The sequence below is a fragment of the Megalobrama amblycephala genome, linkage group LG11 (genome assembly GCF_018812025.1).
Source record: "Megalobrama amblycephala isolate DHTTF-2021 linkage group LG11, ASM1881202v1, whole genome shotgun sequence".
In the NCBI taxonomy this organism is placed as follows: Eukaryota; Metazoa; Chordata; class Actinopteri; order Cypriniformes; family Xenocyprididae; genus Megalobrama; species Megalobrama amblycephala.
This window is the reverse complement of record NC_063054.1, coordinates 21,917,741-21,931,159: the sequence shown is the minus strand read 5'-3', so window position 1 is coordinate 21,931,159 and position 13,419 is coordinate 21,917,741. Positions and strand designations below refer to the sequence as shown.

The window sequence follows — 13,419 nt, the reverse complement described above, 5'->3', positions numbered from 1 at the left end:
GAACCTAGTATGGTCATGTATACATGACATAAACATTTTGTGGATTGTTTTTTTTGGTAAAGACTTTTATATCTCCACAAACATGATGCTCGGTTTCCCCTGCGTTAAATCATTTCAAATAAAAGTTGAAAAAAAATCTGTGTGGTCTGTCACTTATTTGTCTATAATTTATTCATGTGCCAGAACTTCAGTGTCAGAAGACGTTGTATCGTGTTTGATGGCTGACCAAAGACCATTGTGGAAAATGTTGGTAATGTTGGTATGACAAATGTTGGTATTGCGATGAATTGATTGTAGGTTGTAGTTGTCTGTCCTTAGATTATAAGTTATAATGAAGTCTTAGGTCAAAACTTAAAACCAGAAGTGTTCATTAACATAAAATGATCTATATAGTGTTTATTATTTTTTCTCTCTTTCTCTGAATGTGTGTGTGTGTGTGTATATATATATATATATATATATAATTACACACACACATACATATATACAATGTATATATGTGTGTGTGTATATATAATTATATATATAAATAAAAAATATAAATATATATATTACACACACACATACATATATACATATATAATGTATATATGTGTGTGTGTATATATAATTATATATATATATATAAATAAAAAATATAAATAATTTATATATATATATATATATATATATATATACACACACACACACACACACACACACAGTATCTCACAGAAGTGAGTACACTCCTCACATTTTTGTAAATTACATATATATTATAATGGGGAGCAGGTGTATTAAATTTGGTGTTATCGCTCTCACTCTCTCATACTGGTCACTGGTCAGTGGAAGTTCAACATGGCACCTCATGGCAAAGAACTCTCTGAGGATCTGAAAAAAAAGAATTGTTGCTCTACATAAAGATGGCGTAGGCTATAAGAAGATTGCCAAGACCCTGAAACTGAGCTGCAGCACGGTGGCCAAGACCATACAGCGGTTTAACAGTACAGGTTACACTCAGAACAGGCCTCGCCATGGTCGACCAAAAAAGTGCACGTGCTCAGCGTCATATCCAGAGGTTGTGTTTGGGAAATAGACGCATGAGTGCTGCCAGCATTGCTGCAGAAGTTGAAGGGGTGGGGGGTCAGCCTGTCAGTGCTCAGACCATATGCCGCACACTGCATCAAATTGGTCAGTGTGGCTGTCCCAGAAGGAAGCCTCTTCTAAAGATGATGCACAAGAAAGCCTGCAAACAGTTTGCTGAAGACAATCAGACTAAGGACATGAATTACTGGAACCATGTCCTTTGGTCTGATGAAATAAACTTATTTGGTTCAGATGGTGTCAAGCGTGTGTGGCGGCAACCAGGTGAGGAGTACAAAGACAAGTGTGTCTTGCCTACAGTCAAGCATGGTGATGGGAGTGTCATGGTCTGGGGCTGCATGAGTGCTGCTGGCACTGGGGAGCTACAGTTCATTGAGGGAACCATGAATGAGCAGAGCATGATCCCTTCCCTTTGGAGACTGTGCCACAGGGCAGTATTCCAACATGATAACGACCCCAAACACACCTCCAAGACGACCACTGCCTTGCTAAAGAAGCTGAGGGTAAAGGTGATGGACTGGCCAAGCATGTCTCCAGACCTAAACCCTATTGAGCATCTGTGGGGCATCCTAAAACGGAAGGTGGAGGAGCACAAGGTCTCCAACATCCACCAGTTCCGTGATGTGGCAACCTGTGAAGCTCTGGTGAACTCCAGGGTTAAGGCAGTGCTGGAAAATAATGGTGGCCACACAAAATATTGACACTTTGAGCCCAATTTGGACATTTTCACTTAGGGGTGTACTCACTTTTGTGGCCAGCGGTTTAGACATTAATGGCTGTGTGTGGCTGAGTTATTTTGAGCGGACAGCAAATTTACACTGTTATACAAGTTGTACACTCACTACTTTACACTGTAGCAAAGTGTCATTTCTTCAGTGTTGTCACATGAAAAGATATAATAAAATATTTACAAAAATGTGAGGGGTGTACTCATATATATATATATATATATATATATATATATATATATATATATATATATATATATATATAATTGTTTAATTGACAATGTGTTCATGTTGGAAGCTCCAGACTTTAAAATGTGATTTTAAATTTTAAAAAAGAAATTAAGGCTGTGTGTAATTTATGTGCTGTTGGAATTTTGTAAAAAAAATAAAAAAAATAAAAAAAAAATAAATAAATAAAAAATTGGAAAAAGAGAATTAAAAGAGAGTTAATCTTTTTTTTATTTGCAATGCAGCTTGCAAACATTCACATGATCCATTTTTGTGAGATCCATTATGGCGAGTTGCTTTTAAAGTCCCCTCTCCTTCCTATTTAAACGTATTTTCTTTTACTTTTCTCTACTTCTCTTAAAGATTTTGTTTCTCTTACTCCGGCAGGCCCATTTCTTTGCGGGTGAGTGTCGCGATGACGCGATCTTTCAGGTTCTCTGGTGCAGCACATTTAGGCTCTGATTGCAGGGACTCCATGGTCAGTTTCCTCCACAGGTACTCTATTTTAGTGTCACAATGCCAAGGGTTAAAGGTCAACTCCACCCAACTGGTATTAATATCTAATACGCCAGGAGACAGAAACTGCAGCCTGTTATCACTGAGGTCAACATACTCTAAGCGCTTGAGCCCTTTAAATACAGTTGGCGGGAGGCTGTCTAGTCTATTCTTCTGCAGGAAGATGTGAGTCAGGTTAGCAGAATGGCCAAAGGCGTTTACATCAAGTGACTGGATTTTGTTCTGATCCAAATGAAGTCTCTCTAGAGCAAGGTGAGCATCTAGACACCCAACTGGAAGCTCTTCGAGTTTGTTCTCCGAGAGGTGCAGGACCTTTAGGTGACTCAGACTTTGGAGTTGGGTCATTGGGAATTTCATAAGATGGTTTCCGGACAAATCCAACCATGTGAGATGACTGTTGTTGGGCAACCAGTCTGGGTGGATGCTGGAGATGCGGTTGTCTTTCAGCACCAGGTTGAGGAGTGGAGCATGATGGAAAACATACGCAGGTAGCTCTCGAAGTTCATTATCTGTGCACAGTTTGGATAAGAAGAGTTGGAAAACAATATGTGACCTGCTGCATCAATTTGAGTCGTTTAGGCTGTCATAAAAACTTGTCTGAAGAAAATGTTTTTGAATTATACAAACAGTACACATTTTACATTAACAATATATTTACGGTTTGAGGGATAAATTCCTCTCTACATTTAATTTCCTAGCGAACTAACGAGCTTTCTTTACACTGAATGACTCCTGAGGTAAATGTACGACACAAGCTGTTTTTATGTCGTTTTCCCGCGGTTTAAACAATATATGAGAGACAAATGTCTGTAAGTTGTGCTTTCTTTTCGTGCTTTAACTAGTTAAAAGGAAGAGATGGTCGTAATCACATTAAAGAGCCTCAAAACGACATTTGTTGTTTTAATATCGTAATAAAAATTACATAATGTGTAAGATGAAGCTTACAGCGTTTCCCTACATCCGGGCACATAGCTACAAAATACATGTGGAGAGTCTTAATATTTACACAAGGTGCTCTTATAGGCACTCACCCGTCAGGTCTATGGTGTGCAGGTAATGAAGGTCCTTCAGAAGATCTGCTGGTAAGCTGCTCAGTTTGTTGCCAGGCAGGTGTAACTCTTCTAGCAATGGGATGGCTTTCAAGTGTTGAGAGGTCAGAACGCTCATGTTGGTAAACTGGATGGTTAAGGAGGTGGTGTTGCCTGGGAGACCGTCTCCAGGGAAATGAGAGAGGCCAGCATCAGGACACACGACCTCGGTTGTTTTGGCGCTGAAGTGGCACGTGCATCGCTTTGGACACGAGAGGGCGTCACGGCAACAGAAGACGACCATCACCGCGAGCGCGTGCATGAGCAAGGAATTCATCTTCACGAGCTTAAAAAGTGAAGTTCAAATTAGCCTTCTTTTCTTTTCTTTTTTTAACATAAACTGCTGATTTATTCCTAGAGTTTCCTCGTTTGTTTTTGTGAGAAGATCTTTTACAAAAATAATTTCATGAATGTAGGCTATTGGCTACTAAAAGAAGAAAACGAAGAAAAAGGGATCACAGAAATGTAGATTATCAAAGTACCCTAACCCTAAAATGGTCAAATATTAACAAAACGATATCTTACCTTTTATTGCTTAGAAATCCAGTTATTCTAAAATTCTGCTCATTCCCCTCAAATATATATCCCGACAGAGACTGTCCGTGTGTGACTCGAGCACTGTTTACAGGAAAGTAGGACAGTCAGAGAAACCCCGTCACTTATGTAAATAATGAGAACATCTGGACATGACTAAAGGGTGAAAGTACACAAGACATTTCCTAAAAGAACATTATTTCAAATAGCTAAAGCGTATGTGGTTACACGAGCTGTTGTATTAATAAAAGTGGAAAATAAATAGGCTATGTAATATGTAAATATGTAAAAATGTCAAATGTGCGTGTAAAATGAGGACATGTTTATACTGAACGCTTCATAACAGTCAAGAATTAAATCAATACATGTAAATGATTGATGTTTTGGCTGCAGCATCAGCATTGCACAATGAACAAGAGTTTACACAACAAATGTTCTACACAAATGGACAAGCTAATAATAATAATTGGTTATCCAGTTTATTTTTGATTAAGTTATTATAAGGTGTTACTGAGGAAATTTAGCTTTTAACGTTTTGTTCTTAGGTTATTGTTGTTGTTGTTGATGAGGTTGTTGTCTCACTTACATGAGCTGTTTTTATTGAATATTCAACAGGGACACTGTAAAAAATGTTCATGATTTGTTATCACAACATTTTTTTTCTTGTCAAATCAACTTAAATAATTAATGTGCTTCAGATAACATCATATTTTGAGTTTCTGTTGATTAAACCAATCACCTTTATTTGCATTAACTTACATTTTTAATTTCAATGAACTCAAAATTTTAAGGCAACCAGGTAACTTATTTTTTAAGTTAAACCAACATTTTTTTTACAGTGTACCCAAATGCATAATAATTGAATACTCACATAACTCTTACTGTTATATCAGTTGCCTTTTTCAACAACTTTACTGTTATATAATGGTTATATAAATTAATTTTGTCAGTGGAAAACAATCTAATATTTGGTACAACTGACATATATTACTTGTGATATTTTCCAAATAGAGTAAGAATTTTAATTGCATTGTCAATACGATATGACAATTCATAAACAAGGTCATTGAACATAGCTATTTGAATAACTGTGAAAAACAATTAGCCTAAAGAAATTTGTGACCAAGTGATTTACGCTAGATGACCCTAAAATATAGGCCTATCATTTTCTTGTACATTTAAGTGTTTTTGTTGTTGTTGTTGTTGTTGTTGTTTTGTTTTTTCATTTTTCATTTTCATTTCTGTCAGCAGGCCTATTCTCTTGTTGGTCATTCTGACATAATGGCAATAAAGATATGCATCAAATTATTTTAGCTACTGAGTGCTTAAAGGGTCATGAAACCCCCCTGTTTTACCCTGGTCGTTCACACCTATGAGTTTCAAAAAGTCTGTGAAAATGGGCGTGTAAAGCTCTGGAAAAGTGGGAGCGTAGAGGGGGGGAAGAGGGGAAAGAACAACCAATGAAGCACAGACATATAGAACATACTCATTATACAGAATAATGAATATTAATATATGAGCACGGAGAGAATGACAACAAACTCCCAAGCACAAGGGAGAAATGTGAAAGAATATTTAATAGAGCTAATAATAGGCTACTTTGATTACATTTACGAGCACTGCAGTCTCAAAATCAGTATTTTGTCTATTAGAATAATCGTGTCGTCGCGTTCAGATAGGCTACACCACTGTATCAGTGTCCAATTTGCACATATAATTCATTTGAAGAAGACTTGATGAAATATGTAGGCTATGCATAACTACACCGTGCTGGTTAATGTTTGGTGCAGGAGAATGTGTGAAATAAAAACTTTAAACACGGATACTTTATTCTGTATGAGCTATGTGCCACGTGGCTAGTGTTATTAAACTCATCGCGGAGCTCCGCGATGAAACCGAGCATATGCGCGCTCAGCATGTATATCATAAAAACAATCGCATTTTTCATGTGTTCGTATTCAAACTCCAGTTCTGACCGCATCGCGAGCAAAATACAAACAACACGTGCTGCTGTGCTGAAGGAAACATAGCCTATACGGCTCGCGCGTTTGAACGCAGCTAGAGCAGGCAGAGGTGAATGAACAGCAATTTTTTTGACATTTGAATTCTCCGCTGTAATGCGATCTCACGCGAACATATTTTCCATTTGTGCTGGTAGATTACAGCAAAACAATCCACATGCACCCAAACCTCTGCTCTGGTCGTGTCGCAGGAAAATACATTGTGTTGTAGCACTGAGGAAACGAGCACCAACAATATGTCTCTGAATGACAACAGACCGAGGCGAGAGAAGTGATACTTACTCATGCATAATACTGCAATTATAATCGTATACATACTACAGTGCAGTGATTGGATTGAATGAGCTTTATGTCATGAATATATAGGTCAAGAATCTACGTCAGCATGTTCGAAAGTACACAATGACGTCAGATTTTGTGACGTTGCTCCGACTCAGCTTTTCAAACAGGAAGACAGAAATCGCTCTGAAAAATGCAAATATTTTCTGAAAAAAGTAAATATTTTCACTTATGAATAACATTAATGAGTACCTTTAGTGTTTTCAATGATGTGCAGTCTATACATATCTGTTTACATCTCAAAAAAAGTGTTTTGGGGTTTCATGACCCTTTAAAACACAGAAATGAAGGTCCTAAAATATTGCTGCTGAATAACAAACGATGGACATGTTAGTTAACTTAGTACCAAAACACGATTTCTCTTGCTCGGACAGTCCAAATCTAACGCATTTCTCCAGTCTTCGTGATCAGATTCTGAGTTAATTTTTGTGGATTGCGCCTGTAATGGCTCTTGGTGACGCGCGCTCCACGCCAAACCCCTCCCGGTGGCACCGCGCGCTCAGCGCTGGACAGCCCATTGTCCCTCAGTCACAGCTGACAGACGTACAATGATCCTGCGCCGCTAGGGGACCGCGCGCCTTTTTCATCAGGGAGGAGACACCACCTAAGTTTCCTTTGGAGAGCTCCAGTGCCCTGGAGACGCGATGGAGACTTCCAGCAGCGTGCCAAACACCGACGCGTCCACCGCCGCGCTCACGCGACTTCTGAACTTCACGGAGGATCCAGCCAGCTTCTCGGAGAAGCCTCCCATGGCAGGGTTGCGCGCCACAGAAGAGCCGCTGTCTCTCGTGGTCAGCAGCTTCAGGACTGATGTGGCTCCAGCGGGGCTCCTGGCGGGTCCATTCTCGCCCTCTGAAGAGCCCACTCACCTGATTGTAGCTTTCTGGGATTCACCCTTGAGTCACGGGATTAATGTGTTTGTTGGCTTTGTCCTGTGCTTCACCATGCTGGGGCTGGGCTGCACGGTGGAGCTCAGTCAGCTGGGCGAGCACATCCGAAAGCCCATAGGAGTCCTGCTGGCGGTGGTGTGCCAGTTTGTCATCATGCCCCTCATCGCCTTCCTCTTGGCCCTGGCCTTCTCCCTCAATGATGTGGCCGCTATGGCTGTGCTGCTTTGCGGCTGCTGCCCTGGAGGAAACCTCTCCAACATCATGTCATTGCTGGTCAACGGCGAGATGAACCTCAGGTAGATGATATCCATAACATCCATCTGGTGATCAACTAAAACAAATATGTTTGTTTTGTATAAGAAGATATAAAATATTGTTAGGCTGATGAAAGAAAGAAAAATGATATTACACCTATAAAATACAATGTAATATATGTGAATAATGTGAAAACCCGTCACAGAATAATATATATATATATATATATATATATATATATATATATATATATATATATATATATATATATATATATATGTGTAAAGAAAATGTATTGAAAAAAAAATAAATAACGCGCAATACATTGCTTTTGATGGGTTTTGTTTTCCAGCATTGTCATGACCATCTCGTCCACTGTCCTGGCGCTCGTGCTCATGCCCCTGTGTTTGTGGATGTACAGTCGCGCATGGATCAACACACCCGTGGTGAACCTTCTGCCCTTCGGCGCGATCATTCTCACCCTCTGCAGCACCCTCATTCCCATCGGGCTCGGGGTCTGGCTTAGACATCGCTATGCTCGAGTGGCCGAAATCATCATTAAGGTGACTTAATGCAAAAAAAAAAAAAAATAATAAATAATAATAATAAAAATAACTAACTAACAGTGGTTCAAGTGCGCGCATTTGCTATTAAAAGGAAACTGCAATTTCAGACTTAAAGTTGATTAGGAGTCGCCGCTAGTGGAATATATCCATCATAATATAAAATGATTTAGATTTATGCTGTCTTTTCTTGGATATCACTGGTTGTGATGGGTTTCTTATGTCCACAATCTCTGGCCACTAAAAGGAGACTGAAGTGCCCAAAGGCAAAGTGGCGTCACATGCGCGCATCTCCTTTCAGTTGAGCTTATCTAAGAACAGCCTGGTAAGGGCACAGTGGCGACTGCGAGATTAGTGAGGCGGGGAGGGAGGGGTGGGGGTGACAGAGAGTGTGATAAAGCAATAGAGTCTGTTGGGGAAAGGGGGGGTAGGTGGGTCGGGAAAGTGGAGTGGATAAAAGTGGGCTGATTTGTCACTCATGGCTTGCACTTTTCTCCTCTAGTATCATCATGTGTCTCTAGGCTATGTGCCATTCTCTCCTTTCAGGATTCATTCCTCAGGCCATACAGAGCTAAATATGTCACATCAATTGTTCCCAGTCACTTTATTAATGAAAACCCTTTATGGCTAATTGCTGCCCGCTGAGTCCTGTTACACAGTGCCATTTTCTCAGCAGTACATCACACAGGATTACACTTATACTGTGCAAGGTTATTTTCGTAAATGGAAACTGAAACTATAATACTAAAAAACGATTGGTCGAAAATATTTTCGAAAATTGAAATAAAATAAAAATGTCATATTAAATGAAAAAATAAACACACTGACAACAGTTACTGAAAAACTAACTGAAATAAAATAATAATTAGCAAAAATAAATAATTGTTTTCGTAATTAATAAGCTCTCAACTGATCTGTGGCAATTTAGGGCAATATTACAAAACCGGAGGCTCGAGGCTGCACTTTTAGGACCGCAGCAGATTCAGGACTGCATTTAGTTAATAATAAGTTAAGTGACACGTGAAGGCCAAGTATGGTAACCCATAATCAGAATTTGTCCTCTGCATTTAACCCATCCAAGTTAGTGCACACACATTAGGAGCAGAGTAGTGAGTAGTGAACGCACACACACACTGCAAACCGTGATACACACCCAGAGCAGTGGGCAGCCCTTATGCTGTGGTGCTTGGGGAGCAATTGGGGGTTAGATGCCTTGCTCAAGGGCACCTCAGTCATATCCTGTCGGTGCTGGAATCGAACCAGCAACCATTAGGTTACCAGTCAGACTCACTAACCATTAGGCCACGACTGCCCCTTTTCTCAGACCCTAGTTTCTGTGACAGCGCCATCTAGTTTAAATATTTAAACAGGGTTACCAATGGGTAGGTTTAGGGCTAAGGGTTGGTTAAGACAATATATAAATTAAACTTAATCAATCCTAGTCCTAGAACTGCGGTCCTAAAAATGCGGTCCTCCGGTATTGCAGGCAGATTTGGGGAAATAGGCTACCTGTAGGTGGCGCTTCATTCACGTGAGGTTAGCTGAGGCAGTAGGGTAGGGCTGTAGTGTAACATGCTCTATGAAGGACCTTAAAGGGTTAGTTCATTTTTGATAAAATCCGATGGCTCAGTGAGGCCTCTATTGCCAGCAAGATAATTAACACTTTCAGATACCCAGAAAGCTACTAATGACATTTAAATCAGTTCATGTGACTACAGTGGTTCAACCTTAATGTTATGAAGCTACGAGAATACCTCAATATCATATCAATATCAGTATATTCAACAATATCTAGTGATGGGCAATTTCAAAACACTGCTTCATGAAGGTTTGAAGCTTTACGAATCTTTTGTTTCGAATCAGTGGTTCGGAGCGTGCATCAAACTGCCAGTCACGCCCCCCAGTGGTGAACCATTGAAATTTCGAAACACTTATGACATAACGAAGCCTCGTTTACTGAAATCACGTGACTTTGGCAGTTTGATACACGCTCCAAACCACTGATTCAAAACAAAAGATTCGTAAAGCTTTGAAGCTTCATGAAGCAGTGTTGAAATCGCCCATCACTAGATATTGTTGAATAAAGTCTTTATTTTGTTTTGTTCATAACATTAAGGTTGAACCACTGTCTTTAGTAGCTTTCTGGGCATCTGAAAGTGTTAAATGTCTTGCTGTCAATAGAGGCCTCACTGAGCCATCAGATTTTTATCAAAAATATCTTAATTTGTGTTCAGAAGATGAACGAAGATCTTACGGGTGTAGAACGACATGAGGGTGAGTAATTAATGACAGAATTTTCATTTTTGGGTGAACTAACCCTTTAAGCAGCTATTCACACAGAATGCATTTTTGCGTTGAAAAATTATAATAATAAAAAAAACAAGATGCAAGCAGTGAAATGGGAATTTGTTGCATTTGTTTGGTTCTTTGTTCAATCTCAAATCATTATTTTATTTTTTATTATGCAGAGCCCAATAGTTAAACTATGTTGTATAGGCTAATACTAAAACTAAAACTGTAACTAAATATATAAAAACTAATTAGAAATGTGTTCACAAAATAAAAACTAAACTAAAAGTTATAAATCCATTAATGAAATGAACTAAAACTAAACCGAAATTTATAGCAAATTTGAAAACAATGTTCAAATAAAAACTAATTTAAAAATGCAAAACTATAATAACCTTGGTACGGTGAGATGAACCTCAGGTCAGAGTCCACGATAGGACTGTTTATTTAAAAAAGGGGGGTGATTCAAAAAATAGTTGTTTAAAGATAGTTTAATGTTTAAAATATTTACAGAATGTCTTCATTAGAAAGAGTCCAAAAAACAAAAAAAAAAAACACAAAAAAAACTATTGTGAGTATTATGTTCATTGGACTAAGAAAATAAAATTACAATATTATGAAAATATGTTAACAATACTATAAAATAAAACAATAATACTATGAGAAAGTATCTCTTAGATCAAGAATATAAAATAAAAATATTGTGAGAATATATCCATTACACCCAGAAAATACAATAAAATATTGTGAGAATATGTCCATTACACCCATCAAACAAAATATTTTTTTTTTGAAAATATACAGTATGTCCATTAGAAAAATAATATTGATGTCCATTAGATCCAAATAATAAAATATATTTTGAGAATGTTCATTAGACCCATATAATAAAATATTTACTATACTCCATTACACCAAGCAAATAAAGTAAAAATATTGTGAGAATGTCCATTACGCTCATAAAATGCAATACAATTAGTGTAAGAATATGTCCATTACACCCATTAAACAAATACAGTATGTCCATTAAAATTAATATTGTGAGTCCATTACACCCATAAAATAAAAAAATAAAAAAGTGAGAATATGTCCATTAGCTCCATAAAATAAAAATGTTTTGAGAAAATGTCCATTACACCTAGAAAATATTGCAGATTTTGTTTGCTAAATAACTCAAATGAACTAAACGGATCAACAGACTGTATAAACTCTGATGAGAAACTTTAGTGAGGTCTGTATGACAGGAAGACTTACCTATGCTTTGTATTTGTGCTCCAGGTGTCTCTGTGGTCTCTTCTGGTCACTCTGCTGATGCTTTTCATCATGACTGGAACTATGCTGGGCCCGGAGCTGCTGGCCACCATCCCTGCCTCCGTCTACCTGGTGGCCGTGCTCATGCCCATGGCCGGCTACGCGGCAGGATACGGCCTGGCGACGCTCTTCGATCTCGCCCCCAACAGTCGGAGGACTGTGTCTTTAGAAACCGGATGTCAGAACGTGCAGCTCTGCACAGCCATCCTGAAGCTGGCGTTCCCTCCACAGCTGATGGGAGGCATGTACATGTTTCCTCTGCTGTACGCGCTCTTCCAGGCAGCAGAGGCTGGCATCTTCATTCTGGTTTACCGCATGTACAGGAAAGAGGTATTACATAAACAGGACCTCATGGAGGAGGATGATGATGATACAAACATATCCTACAAGAGAATGAAGGAAGAAGATGTGCCGTTTGATTCTACGTACGGTGCGGTAACAGTGAGCGACCCCAATGTCATCGTGCTAGAGTCACAGGATGGAGTTGGAAGCCCCACACCTGTATAAGGGCACAAAAACAACTGACTTGACACTGGACCGACCTGCGTATTTACATTAGGATTTATTCATATCATCACTCACTGTTAAATTTCTTACTAATCCCAGCATTCTAACTAGTATGTGCCAAAAAGGATAGCAAGACTTGGAAACTAATGTCATGACATCACACAGTGGGCGGCGATACTAAAGTTTAATATCCGAGCCAATGTTTTATCTAACACATTAGCCAGATATTACAATTCAATCGAATTTCTGAAATTAGCATAAAATATATGCCAAATTCAAAAGTAAACGCACATGCTAAGTGACATTTATCAGTAAAAAAATATTTAAAAAAATGAATAATACCATTTTTAGACACAAATATAAATATTATATATATAAAAATAAAACTCTTATATACACTATATATATGTATGGAAGAGGATTAGGGCCAAGCAATAATAAAAAAATAAAACCATCTCGATATTAAAGTTGTTAAATTTCGAGAAAAAAGTTGTTAAATTTCGAGAAAAAAGTCGAGATAAAATGTTGTCTGTTGTCTCGAGATGTAATCTCGAGATGGTTTTATTTTTTTTATTATTGCTTGGCCCTATTCCTCTTCCGTATATATATATATATATATATATATATATATATATATATATATATATATATGTGTGTGTATAGAGAGAGAGAGAAAGAATGTTTGTCTATATGATTTTATATTTTTATTTATATTTTCATTATTACGGAGCAAATTTGATCATTCATTCATTCATTCATTCAAATAATTGTACACTTTCAGAGAGTCATGGATGTATGCAAATCCACATTAATATAGATTGATGCTGCTGTTTGTAAATGATTCCTGCTATTACCCCAGTAAAAGGATTACATTGGCTTATTTGATTATGTGGACTCAGAGGATGAGAAGACTGATTCACATCCCACCCCTTATATTGCGCATCACCCACTGTCAGTCTGTTTCTGATTCCAAAACAAGGAGGAAATGTTTTTTTGTTTATTGCTTCAAAGTAGTGTAATTTTACAGGATTACCACTGCTTGATATGACCAATATCAAAGGCTACTA

At 38.1% G+C, this 13,419-nt stretch overlaps 2 protein-coding genes across 2 annotated transcripts; one reads left to right on the top strand and one right to left on the bottom strand.

Moving 5' to 3' along the window:
* Positions 1-2,252: 2,252 nt before the first annotated feature.
* Positions 2,253-4,326, bottom strand: si:dkey-90m5.4 (leucine-rich alpha-2-glycoprotein). The gene is made up of 3 exons (XM_048206720.1): positions 4,169-4,326; positions 3,587-3,929; positions 2,253-3,064 (listed from the first exon to the last, which is right to left on the bottom strand). Exons 2-3 carry the CDS (start codon positions 3,918-3,920, stop codon positions 2,415-2,417), a joined length of 984 nt encoding a protein of 327 aa, XP_048062677.1. The 5' UTR covers positions 3,921-3,929; positions 4,169-4,326; the 3' UTR covers positions 2,253-2,414.
* A 2,423-nt stretch (positions 4,327-6,749) lies between these two features.
* slc10a4 (solute carrier family 10 member 4) lies at positions 6,750-12,366 on the top strand. Its single transcript, XM_048206707.1, has 3 exons — positions 6,750-7,723; positions 8,035-8,245; positions 11,813-12,366. Exons 1-3 carry the CDS (start codon positions 7,182-7,184, stop codon positions 12,350-12,352), a joined length of 1,293 nt encoding a protein of 430 aa, XP_048062664.1. The 5' UTR covers positions 6,750-7,181; the 3' UTR covers positions 12,353-12,366.
* The last annotated feature ends 1,053 nt before the right edge of the window (positions 12,367-13,419 follow it).